This window comes from Aspergillus udagawae, assembly GCF_001078395.1.
Source record: "Aspergillus udagawae IFM 46973 DNA, scaffold_6, whole genome shotgun sequence".
Classification (NCBI taxonomy): Eukaryota; Fungi; Ascomycota; class Eurotiomycetes; order Eurotiales; family Aspergillaceae; genus Aspergillus; species Aspergillus udagawae.
This window is the reverse complement of record NW_025091269.1, coordinates 251360-273862: the sequence shown is the minus strand read 5'-3', so window position 1 is coordinate 273862 and position 22503 is coordinate 251360. Positions and strand designations below refer to the sequence as shown.

The 22503-nt window shown below is 50.7% G+C and overlaps 10 protein-coding genes across 10 annotated transcripts; 5 read left to right on the top strand and 5 right to left on the bottom strand.

The window, feature by feature from the left end:
- Positions 1-459: 459 nt before the first annotated feature.
- On the top strand, positions 460-2195 carry Aud_007863 (uncharacterized protein; the record flags this gene model as incomplete). Its single annotated transcript, XM_043292751.1, has 2 exons — positions 460-544; positions 628-2195. 2 exons carry the CDS (start codon positions 460-462, stop codon positions 2193-2195), a joined length of 1653 nt encoding a protein of 550 aa, XP_043148686.1.
- A 224-nt stretch (positions 2196-2419) lies between these two features.
- On the bottom strand, positions 2420-3589 carry Aud_007862 (mRNA splicing protein PRP18; the record flags this gene model as incomplete). The annotated part of the gene is made up of 2 exons (XM_043292750.1): positions 2420-2612; positions 2664-3589. The coding sequence occupies 2 exons, from the start codon at positions 3587-3589 to the stop codon at positions 2420-2422; spliced, it is 1119 nt and encodes a 372-aa protein (XP_043148685.1).
- A 305-nt stretch (positions 3590-3894) lies between these two features.
- Positions 3895-4704, top strand: Aud_007861 (SAP18 family protein; the record flags this gene model as incomplete). The annotated part of the gene is made up of 1 exon (XM_043292749.1): positions 3895-4704. The coding sequence occupies one exon, from the start codon at positions 3895-3897 to the stop codon at positions 4702-4704; it is 810 nt and encodes a 269-aa protein (XP_043148684.1).
- Positions 4705-5102: 398 nt separating this feature from the next.
- On the bottom strand, positions 5103-5569 carry Aud_007860 (uncharacterized protein; the record flags this gene model as incomplete). The annotated part of the gene is made up of 4 exons (XM_043292748.1): positions 5103-5156; positions 5222-5337; positions 5457-5492; positions 5551-5569. The coding sequence occupies 4 exons, from the start codon at positions 5567-5569 to the stop codon at positions 5103-5105; spliced, it is 225 nt and encodes a 74-aa protein (XP_043148683.1).
- A 617-nt stretch (positions 5570-6186) lies between these two features.
- On the top strand, positions 6187-7079 carry Aud_007859 (glutathione S-transferase; the record flags this gene model as incomplete). The annotated part of the gene is made up of 3 exons (XM_043292747.1): positions 6187-6227; positions 6282-6667; positions 6730-7079. 3 exons carry the CDS (start codon positions 6187-6189, stop codon positions 7077-7079), a joined length of 777 nt encoding a protein of 258 aa, XP_043148682.1.
- A 370-nt stretch (positions 7080-7449) lies between these two features.
- ugd1 (UDP-glucose dehydrogenase) lies at positions 7450-9467 on the bottom strand (the record flags this gene model as incomplete). The annotated part of the gene is made up of 3 exons (XM_043292746.1): positions 7450-8658; positions 8719-9164; positions 9221-9467. 3 exons carry the CDS (start codon positions 9465-9467, stop codon positions 7450-7452), a joined length of 1902 nt encoding a protein of 633 aa, XP_043148681.1.
- Positions 9468-10099: 632 nt separating this feature from the next.
- Positions 10100-11533, top strand: Aud_007857 (glycosyltransferase family 4 protein; the record flags this gene model as incomplete). Its single annotated transcript, XM_043292745.1, has 1 exon — positions 10100-11533. The coding sequence occupies one exon, from the start codon at positions 10100-10102 to the stop codon at positions 11531-11533; it is 1434 nt and encodes a 477-aa protein (XP_043148680.1).
- A 106-nt stretch (positions 11534-11639) lies between these two features.
- On the bottom strand, positions 11640-12683 carry Aud_007856 (2-hydroxyacid dehydrogenase; the record flags this gene model as incomplete). The annotated part of the gene is made up of 1 exon (XM_043292744.1): positions 11640-12683. The coding sequence occupies one exon, from the start codon at positions 12681-12683 to the stop codon at positions 11640-11642; it is 1044 nt and encodes a 347-aa protein (XP_043148679.1).
- Positions 12684-13258: 575 nt separating this feature from the next.
- On the bottom strand, positions 13259-16524 carry Aud_007855 (uncharacterized protein; the record flags this gene model as incomplete). Its single annotated transcript, XM_043292743.1, has 2 exons — positions 13259-14795; positions 14843-16524. 2 exons carry the CDS (start codon positions 16522-16524, stop codon positions 13259-13261), a joined length of 3219 nt encoding a protein of 1072 aa, XP_043148678.1.
- A 2253-nt stretch (positions 16525-18777) lies between these two features.
- On the top strand, positions 18778-19634 carry Aud_007854 (uncharacterized protein; the record flags this gene model as incomplete). Its single annotated transcript, XM_043292742.1, has 4 exons — positions 18778-19066; positions 19135-19203; positions 19265-19417; positions 19480-19634. The coding sequence occupies 4 exons, from the start codon at positions 18778-18780 to the stop codon at positions 19632-19634; spliced, it is 666 nt and encodes a 221-aa protein (XP_043148677.1).
- Positions 19635-22503: the final 2869 nt, after the last annotated feature.

Genomic DNA, 22503 nt, shown 5'->3' with positions numbered 1-22503 from the left:
GAGGAGCTGCAAATGTCACTCTACACTTTAGCCTATATCTCCGGAACATCGTACATTGCACATACAAACGATCCGCATCGGTCCACGGAGGAGTTGTCCTGGAAAGGCAGCCTGAACAAGGCAGAAGGCTCGATCTGGCAGGCTTAAACAAGGCAATCTGATTTCATTCGTAGCCGGACGCCACTCGGTGATCTTGATTACTCCGTACCGTCCACCGGTTCAGAACCGTCACTGTTCACTAGACGCATTTTTTGTTTTGTCAGCGAACCCCGTTTATGGTCGAACCCCCAATACGAGCCTCCGAACTCCCCTCATGTAATCACTACTAATTAGATTGTGACCTCGTTAACTTCCCGATGGCCTTCCAGTTGATCAACCTTCATCTGAAGGTAGTAAACAGAGTCACTGGTTCATCGGGGCCACAATAACTGTGACCGTTATCAAGCTGTCTACCATCGCATGTCTGATGCAGAATGCCCCGCGCTGAAGCCGCGGCCCGGGGCACACAAGATGCCTGCAATGGAAACTGACACCATAATCATCGGTATGTCGCCATTCTTCAAGGGAGTGTAATCGTTTCTCGCCAATCACCGTGGCCTCTTCATTGACTTTGAGTGCGATTGATAGGGAACGGGCCATCGGCTATGATCCTGTCATTTATCCTCCATGGTCATCTCCCGTACTACTCCATAAACCGTCCGCATCCCGACCCTCTACTCCATGCGAAGCTTAAGGACAATCCGGACTTACTGGATGCGGATGTAACGACTTTAACCGAGCATTTCCATGCCTCTCGATTGTCGTACTCGACGCAGGCTCTCCCACTAAATGTACTACTTGACACACTTGTCCGGCCGAGCATCGATGTAGATGTGGGAGAGGGTGAAACACGAGTTGAATGGCGATACGTGCCCGAAAAGGCCGTCCCGCACTTGGTATTTGGCAATGCGCCGAAGGCCGGTGGTCAATGGAATGACAACCTGGTGTTCGCTAGCTGGGATATTCAAACTCTGAGCTATGCGTCAATGCTGTCCTTGCCAGGATATTCCTTTGCTGAACACTACCACAAGGTCAATGGCAAAGATCTTCCCGCATTCACGCGGCCCACCAGGAGGGAGATTATGGACTATTTCAGCGCCTATCCTGGGACGGTTGGAATCGATGACTCTTTTAAGAATAACGAGACTCTGAGCGGTATCACAAGAACTGCAAATGGTTTCTTCATTTCCTCTCACAACATTCATTGCAAGCATCTGGTCTTGGCGAGTGGAATATTCTCGGAAGTGCTGCAGCCCCTTCCGATGCTACAGCCCCTACGATTTGTTCAGCCGACTCCGGAGATACCGCTCCTTGTCATAGGATCCGGCTTCTCAGCCGCGGATATCATAATATCTGCTCCGCCGGACCAGAAGGTTCTTCATATATTCAAATGGGATCCGGAAGGGCATCCCTCTCCACTTCGCAGCTGTCACCAGCGCGCATATCCGGAATATGCGGGAGTATATCGACTGATGAAGCGAGCTGCTCTTGCCGCAGAGCCAGCTACAGCCAAACGTCCCGGCAAGCCAAAGCGGACAACATCCTCTCGGTTCCTCGATAGTCGGGCCTGGGATACGGTTTACGAGGGACTTCCGAATGCAGAAGTGATCGCAGTGGAGATGCAATCGGAATCTGCAGTGGTAACTTTTCAACTGCCCGACAGAAGCACAATAGAACGGACCGTCCGCGGGCTGGTATACGCTACTGGCCGTCGTGGAAGCCTTGCCTACCTGGATAAGCCCCTGCTTTCCGAGGTCCTTGGATGTCCAGATGGAACGGAACCCAGTCCCATCATATCGGGCAAGACATTGAGAGCAAAAGCCTGGGAGGATCTCGAAGTCGCCGAAGACGTTTTTATTATTGGGAGTCTCACCGGCGATTCCCTGATCCGGTTTGCCTACGGCAGTTGCGTGCAGACGGCAGGTCGACTTATAAGAGCACATGCCGGGGATGACAAATCCGAGTGTAAAACACCAACCTCTTCCAGACCTCAAAGCTCATCTTTGCGTGTGATGAGCGGCATGGAGGGTCACGAAATCTATCAAAGCGGTGATTATTATCAGCAATTGGAGAAGATTGATTCCGAGGCAACAGCTCGGCCCCCCTCGAGTCTGGATGGCCTATGGAGCTGGATGGTGAGGTTTTGGAGGTCATAGAATCAGCGCGCACGTATATACTTAAGCATTAGATATTTCATGACTCTGTCAGAGCTCGCTGTGTAATAGTCGCTCGTATTCTCAAATACTACATCATTGAACATATTGAATTAACATATTGCAGAGCGTATAGCGCTAATTCGGGAACAGGCTAGGTTACAGGGTATATATTATCATTATCATAACTAGGTTGGCAAATTCTTCACCCTCAACTATATCCATCACTAACCCATAATCTGTAGTTGATCGTCTGGAGGCCAGCGTGTCTGCGCGAAGCTTAAGCAGCGCTTGATACTCTGCAAGAACTTTCGGGTAATCTCGTCACTGAGGATATGTGCCTGTTGATCACCCTGGTGCAGCTTTTCTCGGGCTGATCGCTCGTGGATACCAACCATAGTCACACCAATAGGCCAAGCTCTGTACAAATCGTTAGAATAGAGTTGCATGCAGAGGTAGAGCTTCACTTACGCTTTTCCGATACTGACGCGTAAATATGCGTCATTGGCATCAACATATCTTCGCAATTGAGCCTTGTGCACGATCTCCATAATGGGCTCTAACAGGGTGTCGTCTATGTCATTCTTCTCAAACTTCCGGAAGAGTGGCTTCAAATTTTCCCTCGACTGAACCATCGCATTGTAGGCCTGACGACCAGTTAGACTCTGCTTGACCGATACATCCCGTCTTGCGAGAGCACGCTCCCACTCCAGCAGCACCATGTTGAAGTACGAGGCCAACTGTCGGAACAAGAACTTGCGACCATCTGCGTCCTTCGGAAGAGCAGTCGGAATCTTCATGTCCACCTCCGATACTGGTTCCAAGATAGTAGGGATAGGCCCGTCCGTCAGCTTCGGCTGAGGTGTCATCGACCGACGGACGAGACGGCGGTATCGCCGCAGACGAGCGACATGATTCTCTCCAAATAGACAGATAGGCTCCTTGAGATCGCGAAGTTTCTGGTTCAGCTCCTCGTCCGGTATGTCCACCTCTTCCTCCCCGAGAGTCGACTCATCCTTCTCGCCGGCGGGCGGCAGTTCAGGTAGACCCAGTCTCTTCCTGCGCTCTCGCTCTTTCGCTGCCTCTTCTTCCTCTCGCTTCTTCCGGGATTCCTCGGCTAATCGCCGTCTCTTCTCTTCGCGTTCGCGTTGCCGCTCTGCTTCTTCCTCTTCCAGTTTGCGTTTCTGAGCCTGGCGCTCCTCGCGTTCCCGTTGCAGGCGCTCCTGTTCCGCATTGTAGGCGGCGATTCTGGCGGCTTCGAGTTCGGCGCGTCGGACGTACTTCTTATCTTGGGTTTTGGCGGGCTCCGTTTGCTCTGATCCTGATGATGTTGAGCTGGGTGTGGCGGGACTTTTGGCCTTGGAGATTTCCTTGGCCATCAAAGATGCGAAATCCATGGCTATGTTTTGAACAGACTATGTCAGCCGCTAATTATGCTGTCACAAGTAATCAAAAACGTAGCGTGTAATGAGAGTTGCGGGAGATGTAAAAATTGATCTTGAAAGCAGCGGTGGTGCAAGCTGCCAGATTCGGCGGGCGAGCTTCTTTCCTCCGCCGGATAGCTCTCGCTCTCGTGACAAGGCAACACCTCAACCACCGACATCGCCAGCTCGCAGCCGCACGATTGAAATCAAATTGCTCACTTTAAAGGAATTGGAGGGTCATATCTTAGCTTTCCGAATCGCGTGACGACCTCGCCATCATGGCTGCACCTCGAGATGCGCCCAAACCGCAGATCGACCGTCAAAAGACCACACCTTTCCACCTGAAGCTCTTCTACCGCGTGAACACCTTCCACCCACTATCTGACTTTGCCGTTCCCTCATCGCCATCTTCCTACAGTGGGCCGACCAGCGGTCCTAATGCCATTCGAGCTCGCTCCCCTCCCCCTGCACCGCGACTCCCTCCGCACCTGGAGATCTACACCTGGCAGTCCTGCACGCTACGAGAATTAACCCAGCTCCTCACCTCGGCCTTACCATCCCTCCTGCCCGATCCCGCTGTCGGGACGCGCATATGCTTCCGCCTGATCTACCCAGACACCAAGAGCGCCGCGACAATGGGCGGCGACGCGCGAGGGCGATACCTGAGCAAGGACATGGGGAGTGTGGTCGTGGGACCAAAGGACAGTCCCTACCGTGGCGAGAATGACGAGGAGAATGGGAGCAGTGCTGCGACAGGGCCCCGTGCGCTGCGGCTGCAGGGTAACGATGCGGACAAGACACTGCAGGACTGGCGTTTCGTGATTGGAGACTATGTGGATTGCGCGATCCTGCCACCGCTCGAGGACGGCTCTGTTGCTCCGCCGCTTATTACGGGGCGGGGACCGGTCAGTGGGACCGTTGGAGGAGGTATGAGGGCGTTCCGTGATCCTGGGTTTGGACGGCCTGGTCGTGGAAGGGGTGATCGGGGGATACCTTCTGGGGATTGGAGGCGCGGTGAGAGGCTACCGGAAGGAGGAGGGCGCGGTTATGGTGGAGGGCCTGGGAGAAGGGGGTGGGCGCCGTATTAGACGTGCACTGAGTTGTATCTTTAAAGCTTACATGGAGTTTACGGTAGGAAAATCAGTTCAGATTTACAGTCCAGGGGAGTTGCTTATTCTTGATACCAATCCATTGACGGCTGGGTTCATTGCTTCTCATACACAATTCGATTATAAGACGCCTGCTTCACGTCTGCGTCTAGAGTCTGCGAATGTAACCAATTAGACCAGAGAAATGGGAGGTCGGGTCTTCAAGAGGGAACGATTGAACAAGAAAGCGAAGTCGATGCGGTATATTCTAGTAATAGGTACAAAGCCAGCGGGTTGGCGCACAACTCGATCTCGTACCCGCCCTTTCCATGGTGTCTGACTCACAGAAACACAATCCTGCAGAGTTCACCTCCCCTCAAAATAAATCAACGGACAACCTAGTATTCGAGAATGGGATCGCCTCGTCGCTTCCCGCGGAATTCGTATTTGCCCTGTTCCGGGTCAGTTACCAGCATCCTCGTCACATTCCATGATTTGTAGCTTCGCAAGGACATACATCTGTCTTGTAGGCAATGTAGCCCAATGTACCGGGGATCGCAATCATGTAGATGAACGATAACCAGGCATGGCGCGGGGTCCAGCGGAAGTACTTGTAGCGGTTTGCGTTGAGTTCTGCAGAGCATTAGTCGTCGACATAGTAGATTCTCGCGCACGATATCAAGGATTCAAATGGCGCATTCGCGCTATCTCGTTGATGGGCTGGAGGGTAGGAGTAGGACGGAGAGATGTACCGTAGTATTTCTGGAAGGCCGGGTCAAGGACCAGGGCTGCGGAGCGATTGATCAGCATTGAGATAGTTTGTCACTTCCGGGGAAAACCACTTACACTTGCTAGGGCCGGCCATGGTCGCGACGTCTGCAATTCAGGCGAGGCCGAGATACTCCTCTGATGGTGGTGGTGATGATATCCATGAAGTTCAAGTGGGCGGTCACCTGATCTTGGCTTGCTGAGTCAGCGCATTGCTGAATTGAGGCCTGAGATCGCTGGCATCCACTCGGTTCCCTTCTACCACTGATTACGGAGTATAATAGCTGGAATTGGGGTTACCATACCGTTGTTGTGGCAGCACACAGCTACTGACTCACTGATTTAAAAGGCTTATATCAGCATATGATCGTAAAAGTGCTATGTCTACAAATGGATATTGATCTGAATTGACCCGCACATACATCGATGACGCCAGCCTTTAGATTTTCACGGGGGTAGATGGTGCTGGGCCGACGGATTCATCCGAGGTTGAGCTCCAACCTTGGGATTATTCATGAAACAGGTCTAGAAGTAGTGCCGCGGATCCTGAGCGAAGATGTAGATCAAAGATAAAGGCTTGCGTATCTGCTGTTGCCGACTAAGCTTTCGACAGTGTTCTTGTCCATATTGTGTCGGCAGCATCTGCTTTCCATAGACCAGCATCACGCAAATTACTTCGTATACACCTAATCATACAGTTACTCAGGCAGCAAAATGGCAGACGCAAACAAAGGCGCCAAAATCACCCTCTACTGGTACCGCTTCTCACATTATCAAAAACATCAACACAGACTAACACGCCACCACAGGCTGGAACATTCCCGCGCACAGCGCATCCTCTGGCTTCTCGAGGAACTGCACCTCACCTACGAGCTCAAGACCTTCAAGCGCGGCGCCGACATGCTAGCCCCAAAGGAGCTCAAGGACATCCACCCGCTAGGCAAATCCCCGCTTCTCAGCATCGAGACCCCCGGCTCCCCCAAGCCGTTGATCCTCGCCGAGTCCGGGCTGATCATGGAATATCTCTGCGATCATTTCGGGGGCGATGAGCTCAACCTTATCCCCAAGCGGTATGTCGCCGGCAAGGAGGAGCATGTAGGCGGGGAGACCGAGGAGTGGATGCGGTATCGGTACTACATGCATTACACGGAGGGCAGCTTCATGCCGTTTTTGGTGATGCAGCTGGTGATGGATAGTGAGTTTATTTTCCGGTGGTGTTTTGTGGAAGTGATGGAGGTGATGGCTGACACAGCCCAGGCATCAGGAACGCCCCCGTCCCGTTCTTCATCAAGCCGTTGACGGGCATGGTCGCTTCAAAGGTAGAGCAGGCGTTCGTCACGCCCAACTTAACCTCCCACTTTCAGTTCCTTGAGGACCAGCTGAAGACTGCGCCGGGAGGCGGCCCGTACCTGTGCGGCAAGGAGCTGACTGCTGCTGATATCATGATGAGCTTCCCTGTTATTGCGTCCTTGATCAAAATGCCTGATCTCCGGGCTCGGTATCCGAGGTTGGCTGAATACACGGACAAATTGCAGGTGATGGATGGGTACAAGCGCGCTGTTGCGAAGGTGGAAGAGATAGATGGATCGTTCTCTGCTTATGCGTGATTGAAATTGCTGGGTCCCGGGGTTTCAGGCTGAATATCTTTGTTTTGTCGTTGCTGTATATCATCACTTTACGTTCGTGAAAGCTGGACTTATGCTTGTAGTAATCGCTCTGGATATGGGCATTTGCCGCTGTAAGAACACAATGTCACTCATAGTAATTGGATGAGTACAAATAATCGCCAAGCCATCATTGCTACTGGCCTCTATAGCAGAGACTGAAGCACCAAAGTATAATTAAACCCAGTCTAGATGTTATGTTCTCGAGATAGGTGTTGAATCTGGTGGATGCAAACAGAGGGACGAACACAAAAGAAAGCAAAGATAATGAGGGGTATCAATTTGCAACAAGCCTTCTGAAGAAAATTCAGTGCTAGATGTCACAGTTCAAGGGGTCAATGCCAGCTGAGATGACAGCTGGTCGACGTCCAACGGCATCCACATGGACTCCGAGTTTCTCCATCTCATGAACATCCAGGATCCCGCGTCCATCAATGACCAATTTCGGTGCCTTCATGTTGTATGCTATGCGTGCCCATTCTACAGGTTCGGTAGCAGTGGGATGGCTGGCTGTTGAACGGCATGCTTCACAGTCGTCCTCGCAAGCTTCTTGCGGGGGCAAGCGGTATGACAGGCCGTTGCAGGACCAGATGTCCTCCTCTGGATCTTTGGATGCTATGGCTTTGGGAAGAGTGTCAACGGCCTTATTCTCTGTCCTCGGCGCAAAAGCGTTCAGCTTCGACTTGGTTGGCATATTCCGAAATTGATCACAGTCCGAGATGATGAGGACTGCGTCGGCTTGAGAACAAGCGTGGTACGGATCGGGAAAGACTTTGACTACCCTTCCGTCCAAGGCGCCGCAGACGCCTTCAACCTCACGCATGATGTCCTTTTCATGGCAGAAGGGATCAAAGATCGCAATCTCCATGGGCTTTTCTTCCAGGAGCAACCGGATCACGTCGGCTGCTAATGACTCTCGTGTGTCGCCGGTGTTCTTCTTGAAGGCGAAACCAAGCATGGCGATCTTTCGTCCGGTCAAGTTACCATCGAATCTCTCGATGACTTTCCTAGCGAACCGGCTGCGCTGCATCTCATTCATCACATTGACTTGGCTCCAATAGTGAGCCACATCTTCCAAGCCCAACGACTCAGCCAGATAGGTCAGGCTGGCTATATCCTTGCGGAAACAGGAGCCGCCGAAACCGAGACCGGCTTTGAGGAATTGAGCTCCGATTCGAGCATCAAGACCGATAGCTTGGGCTACTTGATCAACCTCAGCCCCTGTCTTCTCGCAAATAGCACTGATAGAGTTGATGCTGCTGATTCTTTGGGCGAGCATGGCGTTGGCTACAAGCTTTGCGAGTTCTGACGACCATGCGTTGACCTCGAGGATGCGCGACGACGGCACCCAAGATGAGTAAATCTGTGCAAGAGTGCGCGCTGCGTGCTGTCCGGATGGTGTTCCAGATGATCCGATGAGGACACGATCGGGTGAGATGAGGTTCTCAATAGCGGAGCCCTCGGACAGGAATTCGGGGTTCGACAGTACCTCGAACGGCACGCCGGGTCTCAGGGTGGCCAACTATATATTGTCAGATTGGGGTCAATGAAGAGCAGGCACATGGGGTCAATGAGTACTTACCATGTTTCGAATCCGCTGCGCAGTACCACAAGGAACTGTGCTCTTCTCGACGATGATCGTGCCTGGTTTTGCATAGATGGCTATCTGCCGCACAGCTTCATCAATAGCTGCCATATTCGTCGCTCGACCAGCGCCTAGACCAAATGTCTTGGTGGGCGTGTTGACCGCAAGCATAATCATATCTGCTCGCGAGATGCTTGCCACCGAGTCACTTGTGAAGAAAAGGTTTGCGCGCCGCTTCAAGCGCGTCGCGTTGACCTGGGACGTAGTCTCGTTGTTGACAATCTCCGCTCCATCTCTCGTCACTCGGACGACGTCGACCAAGCCAGGTTCATGTACAGGAAGATGTGGTGACTTCCACTTCCGAATGCGAACAGGGTCTCGGTCCAAGACTTCCACTGCTATCGACGGGTTGTAAAGCGCCAGAACGGCTGCGGTTGGCCCCCCTGTAACGATGAGTCTTCCGTACAATTGAGAAAGTGAGACACTAGCATGAGCATACCGACGTATCCAGCGCCCACAACGCAGATGTTCTTCACTTGCCCCCAGGCCGGAAAGCTTTGTAGTGAAGCAGAGCAAGGAGAGTGCATGAAGTGCGACAAAGCCAGATCCTCCATTCTAGAAGCACAAAACAGCGGACTTGAAGAAGGGGTTGTAGGGCGCGTTGAGCCATCATATGAGCTCGCATCTGAGGATCCTGCAGGGGACGACGGGAGATCCATTGCGACTGCTTGAGTTTCTGTAGCCATTTCGATCATGACTCCCTGGTCGACCATCATAAAATTTCCATAGATTCACTGCAGAAACGGGCGCAGAGCGTTTATAGACTCTTAACATCCCGACTTCACCCTTATCGAACCCCCCCTCCACCGAGGGGCGAAACAGAAGGGCCCCCGCGGGCCTTGTGATCGTTGCCGCCATCCTCCTAGCGCTTGAAATGGTCATGTAAAGCAATAATAACCAAAGGTTCTTGAGTGTGTAATGGACAGTTGAGTCGATCGCATGGATCCCCAAAGAGCTTGACTGTTGGGTGCACGCGGGGGGATTCGCGGACTGCCACTGGTTGGGAGAGCGGAGAGCCTCGCAGCAGAGGGCGACAAAGAGTTGACCCACGTGCAGCCACCGCGGCTTCCTACACGAAACATTGCGCTCTGGCTTCAACGTTGCAATCCGGCACAAGCACTTTCTTATCTGCTGTGATCGCCGATGATTGCAGCATTTGACTTTGGATGGAAATACTGGTTCCGGTTACTTCAGGCTCGCATCATGGCTTTTATGTGGGCAGGTACTGCCAGGTAGATCTGGGTTACTGACAGGGTTACTGCTCTACAGAATATTTAAGACACGAATTTTGGTGCGCAATACTTCTATTAAGGTATAAATGGATAGAGAGAGCTTTCCTCAGTCTCTGAAAGGGAAGAAGGTGCTGTTGACCACCGAATCACTTGGTCCTGTCAACGGAGTCAGCCGAACAACAGGCAGTCTGATCGACTATCTTCGTCGCAATGAGGTCGACCTGATCGTGGTGGCACCTCAATTCGCAGGTGCCCAACAGCCCGAGCAACCAGTGGCAAATTTGCGAGTGCCAGGTTATCCTCTCCCATACAACCCAGATCTGACGTTGGTGTACCCGTTCCGCCTGAAAGATGTCTACAAGGAGACCGTCCAGCCGGATATTGTCTATGTGGCAAGTCCAGCATCCTTAGGTTTCCAGTTACTCCTGTACCTGCGGCAGCTCCAAAAGCCACCCGTTGTGCTGCTGAACTTCCAAACCGACCTGTCAGCATACAGTGAGATTATCTTTCCAACTCTTTTGAGTCGGTGGTCAGTTTGGTTGCTAGCGACGGTGCAAGGCTTCCTTTTCAGCGATCCCGCTGTGCATACCATCTTCTACCCATCGTCATGCATCTTAGACTATCTCAAGAAGGCCGGGGCGCCCGTCGCACGAGCCGTCAAATTGGGACGAGGCGTCGATACCACCTTATTCAATCCCTCTCGTCGTGACGAGGCCTACCGGAAGGAGATTGCGCCTAATGGAGAAATCATCCTTGTCTGCGTGTGCCGGCTAGCCCCAGAGAAAGGATTCGAGTTCCTGGCCGTGGCAGCAGCCAAACTTGCAGAAGAGAAGTTGCCGTTCAAGCTCTTGATTGTCGGAGGAAACCGCAATCCGGACGTCGAACGTAGCATTCACCGTCTCTTTGATCACGTCAGAGATCATGTTGTTTTCACAGGCTTCTTGACCGGAGAACCACTGGCTCGTGCATATGCTTCGGGAGACCTTTTTCTGCACTGCTCTATTACCGAGACTTTCGGATTGGTGGTGCTCGAGGCGATGGCCAGCGGGCTGCCTGTTATCGCACGGGACCAGGGTGGGCCGTCGGATACTGTACGCCACCAGGAGACTGGATACTTGGTCCCTCCAAATGACATTGAGAAGTTCGTTGCTCTCGTGCGGCAAGTATCGCGCGACTCTCAGCTTCTGTCGTCCCTGGCTGTGGCTGCCCGGGCATATGCAGAAGATACGACGTGGGAGAAGATTAACCGCAGGGTCGCCTGTCAGATGGCCGATGCGGTTGAGGAAAGAGAGCAGGCAAAACGAGTTCAATTGGAAGGCCAGGGTAGATGGTGCGCTGCTTACGACAAAGCCAAAGACAGGACCGTTCTAGCGCTCGTTGAGAGACTCCGACTTATTGCTGCTTTCGGGTTTGTGTGCTTTATGTGGATGATCTCGGTCGTCCCTTTGATAATTCACGGGAGCCGAATCATTCCAAGGGGTCTGGCACATATCCGCAGCCTGGCCTGTCTGCGTGAATGAAATGTACGTAATGAGAAACGAAGCCATAATGCTTGGTTATGAATAGGTTCTTGCCCATAGATGTGAAATGCGAATACCCAAGTGCTTGATGCGACTCTCTCCCAACTCATAGACGAACAGGCTCTGTATCCTTCCTAACCAGTAGATGGCCTTCGCGCACCAACGAGTTCTTGCATGTCCGTTTCAACACAAAATCCTGCAGATTGCCCAGCGTGACTCCCGCAATTTCACTCAGGGCCTCCTGCGTGAAAAATGCCTGATGCCCACAGACCAGAACATTGGGAAACGTCATCAGTCGCATCAACGTGTCGTCGTGGATAATCTCCGCCGAATGATCATTGTAGAACAGAGAGCCCTCCCCCTCGTACACGTCCAACGCCAGACCACCCAGATGGCCCGATTTGAGCGCCCGGATCGCAGCCTTGGTGTTGATAAGCCCTCCACGGGAGGTATTAACCAGCAACGCGCCCTTTTTCATCTGCGCCAGGGTCTCATCGTTGATAATACGTCGCGTGTCCTCCGTGAGAGGACAGTGCAGACTGACCACATCGCTCTGCGACAACAATTCGGATAACTTGGTGAACTCGCCGTACTTTCTGAACTCATCCCCTCCGAACGGATCATACGCCAGCAGCTTGCAGCCAAACCCATGGAAGATCTTCGCAAGTGCCAGCCCAATGCGCCCAACACCTACGATCCCCACCGTCTTCCCGTGCAGCGTATGCCCCAGGAACCCCTCGAGGTTGAAGTTCCCCTCCCGCACGCGGTTATACGCACGGTGGGTCTTCCGATTCAGAGTCTGGATCAGCGCCACGGCGAATTCGGCCACGGCTTCGGGTGAGTAGGACGGGACGTTGGCAACGAACAGGCCCAGCTCCTCTGCGACTTGCAGGTCGACATTGTTGAAACCGGCGCAGCGCAGAAGGATGGCACGAATGCCGTATGCGTGGAGAGATTTGAGGACTGTCGCGTCCAGTGTGTCGTTTACAAAGGCGCAGACTGCATCGCTGTCTTTGGATAGTGAGACTGTCTCTGCGGATAGAGCGAAGGAGTGATAGACGATCTCGCAGAAGGATGCGTAGTCTTTCTTGAGGGCACTGTCGAGGAAGAGCCTGTCGTAGGATTTGGCGCTGAAGACTGCTAGCTTCATTTTGATCCTTTTACTTGACTAGAAAACCTGAATCTAGGGGAGAGGAGAGACTGTAAAGTACTCTCTTCTGGGTTGCAAAAATGCAGTATGACGGGTAAGCTGTAAGATGGCATGATGTCTTCGTGTTACTGTGCCTCTGAGTGGATGACGTAGTATACATGGAGGAGAGAATCAATAATATATTAACCACTCTGCGCTAACCATATTTGGAAGATAAACATTGGCGATATCTTCAGTTCCAAATACCAGATTCTTGGTAAGCTGGGGTTTGGGTTACCTACAGTATGGCTCGCTCGTGATTTCGAGTAAGCAGTGCTGGTTCCAATTGGCCCCAGACCAAGACCAGCTAATGGGAAAGGTATTCCACCCGTGCACATCTTGCGGAGCACATCAAGCCCAGGCTCAAAACGTACTCGAAATGGGAAAATAGCTTTAGGAAGTCCTAAAGCTTACAGCATACTCAGGAGGGTTTGGGTGCTTATATGAGCGTTTGATGCATTTCCATTGGTACCATTCAACAACCTGTCTTCTCAACTGTTAAGGAGAAAAGGATGATCCAGTGTCGAAAGTACAACTCAATCAATACAAATGGACGGAAGAGGAGACTCATGATTTGTAAGGAACCGCACTCCCTCCTCGCGTTCTTCCTCGAAGCATTTGAAGCATACGGGCTGACAGCCGAAGACCGCAACACTATGGGCCTGACTCTGCTGAGAGAGAATACTAACAGCGGCCAAACGAGCGGCCCAGTTAGCATGGGCTCGAAAGACGCCAACCCCTTCCGGCACATCGAGTAGCTCATCCCAAGAATCGATAGAGAAATAGTCGTAGTTTGAGTCATGAGCGTTGCGTTCATGCTTGCCACACACATTCGCGACACGCGACAGTTGTTCAAAATCTATGCACGTAATGTCCAGGTCGGCGACCCACCTGCCTCGGTCAAGGACTGAAATGACTGATTCCACCACCATCACTTCCTGGTCAATTGTTCTCTCATCCCCTGGATTGAGTGGGAATTTCCAATCTGTGAATGAGAGGTGCAGAGAGGTACCAGTGAAATTGTCCTCGCGTTGAAAGTCATACGAAGCATGAGCGACTACGTTGAAGGCGTCGCTGGGCTTTCGTATCCTGGGTTCCTGCGGCGCGACCAAGAGGGTGAGACCAGGGTGCCCGATATTGCCCAGGATACGCCGAATATCGTGCGAGGCAGGCCGATCGAATGGATCGGAGAGGACAACTGCGGCCACGAAGATGGAGTCTTCCGAGCACAGCGCCAGAGCGGTGCCAATGTCTTTAGGGTCGAGATCGATCAGACCCGTTTCAAATCGGGCAATGCAGGAGAATGCATTGGCGCGGTCCAAATGAGGAAGCGCGGCCGGAAGAAAGTTAGCAGCTGTGCATTGGATCAGGGCAACGGGGAGTTTGGAGATTGTCAGTGGAAACCACAATGGGTCGGGGAGCCAGGATGCCTCATAGAGTGGCTGTGATAAAATCTTGAGAGAAACCGTTGCATCGCCCAGATTTTCATACACTTCTGCAGCCATGCTGAACCCATGGAGGGAGTTGCAGAAATTGATGGGCAGGAAAGAATATGCTCTCACCATGGACATGCCCGGTGCCCTTCTATTATATGCTGAATCTTCCTTTGGCCATGACCACGGATCAGTTGACTTCGGGGGTTCCTCCACGGCGATCAAGGAAAGATAATCAGCTAGCATGCCAGGGTCTATATTTGCCTTCTCGAATTCTTGTATTTTACTGGCCGGACTCAGTAGTCCTTTTGCCGCTGAGACCGCCGTGTCATGGAGCTCCATAGAGTACTGCTCCGGACCTGATTCTTTGACATAGAGTCCTAGTCTCCAGTCGCCGTATATCAGGATGTATTTAGTCCATTGCCTGCTGCATTCGTCCAAGGAAACACGGCCAGTTGCGGCTGACGGATCGAAGACTGGAAAATCTGGAACCTCTATGCTAATCTTGGGCCCCTTTTGGTTTTTCTGGCAGATGGGCTGGCTGGTCGTAATTACGGAGCAGTTTTCACCCTGTTCAATACACTTGGACATCAAGCTTTCCAGGGAGATTGGCTTGTTGCTGAACCCTTGATTGTGCAACCTATGACCTCGTTAATAAAAAGAGAACAGACAGAATATTCCATCTACCTTTTCATAAAAAGTCTGGAGTGGCGCTGCTCCGAAGAGAGAAGGTGACCGTCCAGGTCCCTTTTTCTATTTTGTGCGGCTTGAGCCACAGCGGAGGCAATCTCCCAATGCTGGACCATTTTTGGATCGGTGCATTGAGACGCTCCGAGCGCGTAGCATATCACCGCATCTTCTGGCCCGAGTCTCAACTCCACCGCCAGTTGTCGCAGATAGGCTATTGCGCAATCTCGATCGTTGTGTTGTGACAGAGCCGCCAGGGTCCGGTGATTGCAGATTCCAAAATAGGGAACCAGGAATTCGGAACGATCCAATAGGAAGGATTTGCCTCTTCGGTGACCATATTGAACGAGCTGCGTAGTGGTCTGTTTCATCAGCCCTCCACAGTGAAGCAGATCCTGGGCAGCATCAACGAGATGTTTGAGCCATTGAAACCGACTGCGAGCGTCCGAGGCCAATTCTCCAAGGATAGACCAGATATCCAAGAGCCACTGGGCGACTAGGTCAATCTCACGAGGGCTCATCTTCCACTCACGACACAGGCTCCCTAGGAGCACCACTTTGAATTGACGAAAGGTGACGCGGGTGAAGTCCTGCTTACTGCGAGCCACAACTGGGTCTCCATAGTATTTCAGATGGGAAAGCGTCAGAGACCATTTCAGGCCCCCTTCAAGGTTCGGGTCCGATGCCTCTTCGCTATTGATAGTTCCCGTCCCTCCGGGGGGGAAGAGTTGGTCGCGAAATTTCACATGGGTTGTCTTGTTCCCCAGCAGGATCAAATCGGGAAATAGATGCCACGAGGAGAAAGCCAAGAGGAGGGACCCATTCGAAATCATGATGGGTGTGCCGCCCAACAGCGCTTCCAGTCCTAGCATGGTTTGCTGCCAGGTACTGATTACACTGGCATATGTGGAGGTATTTGCAGGCACGGGGAGGGTCAGATTTCTCTGAATCAGGTTTAATTGCGCAACCTCGAATTGCTTTGCTCGATCTGCACTGCGCAGCCAGGACCTCGCACTATTGTCCCATCGGGCCAGGTCATCGCGCGAGATTTCCTGCCGGGCCGCGAAGAGAGTCGCTGCGGCCACAATCCTGTTCTCTGCATACGTCTGTTCAATCTCCTGTTTCCTCTGCTTGATGAGTTCGACCCAGATGGCAGTGGCCTGTTTTGCGTCCCACGCGCGGGCCAGCAGGCACGACAACAGGTAGACACCGATGGACGCCACTCCTGACGTCGCAGCCGCCCAGAGCGTGGTTCCATCAGCCCCTACATATGGCTCAAATGGACCGTCGATCCCGGAACCAGGAGGACTGACTCCTGGGGTTTGGACCACCTGGGAGACCCTGGTGCCAAATGACTCGATCAGTCTGGGAGAGTCTGGTATGAGATCCTCGAATAGAGCACCTAACCGGCGCGCGGTTCGATGAGGCTGACCTTCTTCGGCGTCCTGTCGACGACGACGGGATAAAGCTGATCCCAACGGTCCAAACTCTTTGGGTGCCTCGAACTTCAGAAGCGTAAAATCGAAATTGATAGCAGCTAGCTGGACATTATTTTCATTTGTCGCGGAGAATATTGAGTTTGTCAATTTGCCTAATGCTGACATGACTTCTTTCTCAGTGTGCTTTAGGGTGCGCAAAGGAACAAGGATAATCACTACAATGTATGCTTTTCGTTCACGCATTGTTTGTAAGACAACTGCAAATATATACATTCATTAGATGTTTAGCCTTGCCATGCCGTGTACCAGACGAACACAAGGCTGACTGCAATCATATGTATCTAGAAGTGTGGCAGGCTCTGATTAGCTTACTAGAAATTGGCGGCTGTCACCTGCGAGTCTCAGAAAGGCTAAGACAACATGTATGATGTGATAAGGCTATACATCTGTCACTTAAGTGAATGAGTCCCTAGTCTCTCTAGTGTGCTACGATACTCTACCTCCTCATTTGAGTCTAGAGGACTGCTTTCCGAAGACAGAAAGACAGCAAAATATCTGCTACAGGATCCATGGTTAAATGACGAGATAGAGTATTCCTTACAACTATACGTTAGCCAATGAGGAGCGTAAATCTTCATGTTTGTAACAGTTCCCCCGCAAAGGTTTAGGAAATTCCCATAGCTTGACATGGAGTGTGGGAGATTGGGTGTTGCCGAGACCATTATATATTTCCGTTCTTTGCAAACCAGGTGTGAACCTCGTTGGGTGATGACTCTGTTTCCCGAAGGTGGTAAGTGAATCCAAGGAAAATAGCTAACTAGCCAGCTGTTCCTGGTGACCTCGTTAGACTCAGTCGCCCGAGGTTGGTTAGAGTATGACCAGCAGTTATGATCTAGGCAACAGAGACACAAGTTTGTCTGCAATTAAATCATGAAGACATCTGCTTCTTTCTGATTGGTATGCAGTTGCTAAGCTTTGCTGGTGACTAATGAACCATTTATTTTTAAATCAATGGATCCTTTTAGCATACTTATTCAGGACAGCCTGAAAAGAAAGTGGAATCAGTGTGTACCAGGATGAGACGCGCAGCTTCCATCAAAACAAGCCTGGAATCCTGAATCCTCCCGCCTTGGAGTGTCCACTTCCGACTTGTCAGCTTGTCAGCATCCTTCAATACCCACTAAACAGTGAAACATTAATCAAGTTTGTTTTCTTTCTGAAGGGCGCAGTTTGTCTATCCGTTCCGGTTTGGCTGTTTCCGAAGAATAGATATAAGCCATAATCAGGTTCAGGGCCATTCCATAAATACACAACAATGTCTATCAAATGGTATCGAGTTGCATCTCATTTCACATATTCCAGAGTCCAAACACAGCCGTCGTTCGAAGACTTGTACATTACTGCATACTGAGTCTATATCAAACAGCCTCAATAATGCCGAAACCCTCATCAATGAACTAAGGGGTCACGAGCTATAAGCCAGTCGATTATAAGCTGCATTGGGAAGAATTCTCCGCCGAGAACTTTGATGCCTTGAGCCCTGAAGAGTTCGAGGTCTCGGAGTTCGCACTACTAAATAATAAGCCACCATTAAGCTTGTTCAATTGTTGAAGGGAGGAAAAGCTTAGGATTCACGATTCATAAGTATTTCCGGCTGTATGACCATGCAATGCCCAGACGCTACTAGCTGCCGGATAATGGCCGAAGGACTCTTAATTCAGAATCCTCCGGCAATGCAGCCCCGCATGTCGTAGCTGATTTACATGACTAGTTGGATGTGAATAGGGTCCAAGCCATGCATTTTGGCAGGCGCCGTGGCGATTTGAGCAACAACTCCGGAAAATCTCTGGGGATCTTCATGGCAGTAAGTTCCAGTTCCCTCCACTCGTTGGATAGAGGTCTGTTCTCCTCTCTTAACTAGCCGTGTTGACTGACAACTTTGTAGTATGTTTAAGGTAGTTTACCCCGTATATCCTCATACATCCGGTCTAACCGCAGGGGAGATGCTTGGTGGAGAAATTTGAAACACACCGTCTTCAAGCTTCCCGTTTCCCGGTTCAATGAGCATGCAATCAGAACTGATTTGGAAACGGGCCCGTGAACACTCGGCATAACTTTCTAAGAGTTTGGATTTGTGTTCAATTTGTGCAGAATATGGGAGTTGATACACAACTACTCCGTATACCGTCGAAATCCACCTATTGGTGTTTTTATTCCCAAACTTCCTGTCTCAGGCTGTTTCGACTTGATAGATGTCTCACAACCCGAGTCATAAATGGTGGAGAATCCCACTGGATATATACATGTCGTATTCGTACTCTGACACGGTCCGGCAGGGGGTTCAGAGGACTACGATTCAGGGACTGGTTTTGAGATCAACAGAGTCATCAAAGGCGAAGTATAAAATGGCTTTGATGGTCTTCCGAGCAAGGACAAGAGCAGAATCTCACAGTCCACACTGAACTTACAGCCATATACTTCCAAATTACTGCTACGATGCCTTCCATCAGCCAGCTTCTCGCCGCTGCTCTCACCACGGGTGCCTTTACCGCTGTGAATGCGGCTATGGGACCTGCCTTTAGCACTGGTCCTGTTGCTTCCAACTCCTGGATCCGCGAGGCAACCTCCACACTCGTCCTGCCCACCCTTAGCCAAAACAACAAGGGAGACCTTTCCCTTTGGGTCGGCATGGGCACCTCCAACGGAGACTTGATCCAATCCATCGCCGAGAAGTGGCAATCCAATGGGTGGAGTGTCTATGCCTACACGCTCCTGAAGACTGGAGGTCCGTTGATCTCTCAAAGCACGTCTCCTACCTAAAACATCCATGGCACTAACACACAGTCTATCTAGACAATTCGCAGTACCCTGTGCAGGACAAGAGCACCCCCGCCAAGCCTGGCGACCACGTAACGATGCACTGTAAGCAACAGCGACATATCCCCGCCTACGCTGTAGACATGCAGAACTAAACATTCTCCAGACAAGTACGATGATGGTACTCGCAACTACACGCAGACGGTTTCCCTGAACGGAAAGGTCGTTTCGACCCTCTCCACCAGCGACGGACATGCCCAGGGCTGGGGTAGCGCTGTGGAGTGCGCCGCAACCGACTGCGGTACCGTCGGTGCTCACTGTAAGTTTACACGGCGCTTCGCTGTTCGAAATCACTGGCTAACATACATGCTACCTCTCTAGCCTGGATCGACACCAAGATTATTCTGGATCGTGCGGATCCCAACTACAAGAACACCAACTACAAGGGCCAGGGCGTCACTGGCGAGATGTCGACTTCCGATGGCGGCAAGACCTGGACTGTTAGCACGATCCACATTCCTCAGTATACATTTTAAAAGCGAGCGGCAGACGTGCATTGACGGGGAGTACCAGTAGGAAAGCATAATTGCTCTTAAAACGGTTGTCTCTATAGCGAATATCTAAACCATTCTTGTTACATGGGCTTTCGACGAGCATTAGCGTAAGACAGATCACAGTCCCGGGCAGTATACTACCAAGTCTAAATTAATTGCCTAAATCTATCAAAAATACCGAACGTCTCACCCATGATTCAGCTCGCCCATGACGGAATCCCTTCCCAGCATGGCAATTCTGGAGAAGCCCTAAGACGTTTAGCGGATGATTAGGGCAGGATTGCAATATGCACATTGGTAGTTGCTGGAAAAGGTCAGTACCTAGTGTTGGTATCGAGATGAATAAACTACTGGGTAACTCGATCGTTAAATCCATATCGATATCCATATTCAATCCAGGTGGATCAGGTCCTATCCGGCCCGCCGCCATGTGGTGGAAATGGAACAAGCTAGATGGATCAACACAGGCAGTATACATATATAGTTACCTCCCCGAATAACAGCATTCGTTCAACAATCGTCTGAAAATAGGTTACCTCTTACTTGATGAAATTCCAGGTCCGCGAGAAAGCCTCGGTTGTGCAGATAGCCCTGCACTATTCGATGAGAATAGCATCCTATTCAGACTGGAGCAGAACAGCATCTTACTGTGTCAGATAATAATCATTATACCGAGATACTGGCAATTAGAGCCCTGTATCTAGTAGTTTGCTTTCTAGGCTATACTGCGCCTTTCATTTTCTGGGGTTATATAAGATGCACAGAGCAGTAGATTACAAGCAGCTGTGCATGGTAGACCTGAATGCTTTGCATTGTAGCAGCAGAAGGCTATAAAAAAGGAGGGAGAGACAAACTACCGCATTTTCCTTTCCCACAGCTTCCTGGACTTACATAAGTTAGTCTTTGACTCCACTGTCAAGGGCTAGCCCCTCGCCCCCGGCGCAGTAGCACAACTCAGATAGCACACTATGCAGTAGTATTTCGATGCCCTTCGGCTACCTTAGGTGGAAAAAGGCTTTGGAAATGGGACAAGCATTTTCTATCGCGAGGACTGCGGCCTTGAGATGATAGGATCAGTGTGAAAGAATATGCAGTGGCTCCAGCTCCCAAGTATTGAGCCGGACATTGCTGATTAAGGGGGGTGGAATGACGCGTAGATTTAACCGTATGGATATGACCTCACCGGAAGACATGTCATTCTTTGACGGTATGCCTGCTATACTCCGAGAGGCACCCCATGTCCTAGTAATCTGCTAGACTTTGGCAGAGAAGGTTCTGAACAGTCCATTGTTTATGGGCTAGTAAAGAAATGTTGATGTATATATCGTGATCTGACTGCGGAGCAAGTATATACAAGCTAGGTACACGATATATCTATGAAAGACCATCTGATAGGGAGCAGAGACATATTCTGTCCTGCTGAAGGTAGGGCTTTTTCTTTTTTTTTTTTTTTTTTTTTTTTTTTTAAAAAAAAAGCGCCATAACCTTTCATACCCTTATGCAGCCAGACTCAGATCTACTTATATACTGAGGCCTGAAATCTGCCGAGGTCACGGAATGATGGCTGCGCCATGTTCAAGAATGTCTCGTAGGATGAAGTTGCATCACGAAGGCTTCACAATCGTCATGCTGTCTTTGGAAAAGGAGTGCACCAATTCCCTCTTGACCGTCCGATAATCATCGAATGATTCCTCGTATGATTTGAGGAGTTGCTGTTTCTCTGAAGATGAGACGTTACTCCCCCATGACTCTGCAAGGTTTGCCGTGGCCTCGTTCTTATGTATCGGAGGCCAGGAATGACACAGAATCATGAGGGCTCCTAGGTCATCGTGACAAGGGCCATCGTGGTTTGCATCGTGCATCGGAATAGGTGCTGATGCGGCGTCGAAGACATTTTTTTCGGATTCTCCGGATTTCGACTTTGGAGGGCGGGTGAATAGTCCGCTCTTTGCAAGGTATCTGAAATCCCAGGTCATTCTGCTTGAGGTGAAAACACGAAGATATTATAATTTAAGGAAAAAGCAATTCATAGAGGCTTATAGTCGGCTTAACTAGTAGACTAGTGTTGCATGCAAATGCAGAGAACCTACAGGGCTTTTAAACCTGGGCTGGAAAAGGAAATATCCAGAAGTACGCTGTCAACATAGCTTTCCTGGGTAGAAGTCAAGAGAATCATCATTCCATATCTAACCTAAAGACCCAGACGAAAACTCCTCTTAATGATTCATAGAATGCTACAATTGGGGTATGCTGAAAGATATGCTGTTCCCAAACAGCTGGTTGTCCGAGGGAAACGAAAGGAAAAAAGGGAAAAAAATAAATGGATGGCCGGGAGCTCCGTACAATAGGTACCTACCTCTCACAAGGGTCCAGAACATGAAAATGCATCGGCCGAAGAAGCTTTTGAGTCATGTCACCGAAGTATGTCCTACCACTGAGAAAGTGTGAGTGTCATTCTCTAAATGGTGGCGTGAACATACCTCCAGACATTCTTGTCATAACACGCAAAGAAGGTTTGCCCTATCCATGGTAGCTTTTTTGACAGCTGCGTTCTCCAGCCGTTTTAAGCTAATACGAACTGTCAGAGTGTCCGCTGTCACTTGTGCTTATTGCGTCCGGGGCTTGCAACATTGGGTATATTAGTCGATTATACCTCTATATAAGTCACAACTCAATAAGATGCATCAAGGAAAAACTAGGCAAGCATGTATGCATGTATTATCATCGCACTAAACCATTTTCAGGGCCCCGAGTAGGGTTGGCCGTCGATTCCTTCAGAGCTGGACGGTTTCAGATGGTACACTGTCCAAGTCATCTGATAGAATGAGTTCCTTTTGAGAAAGGTGAATGA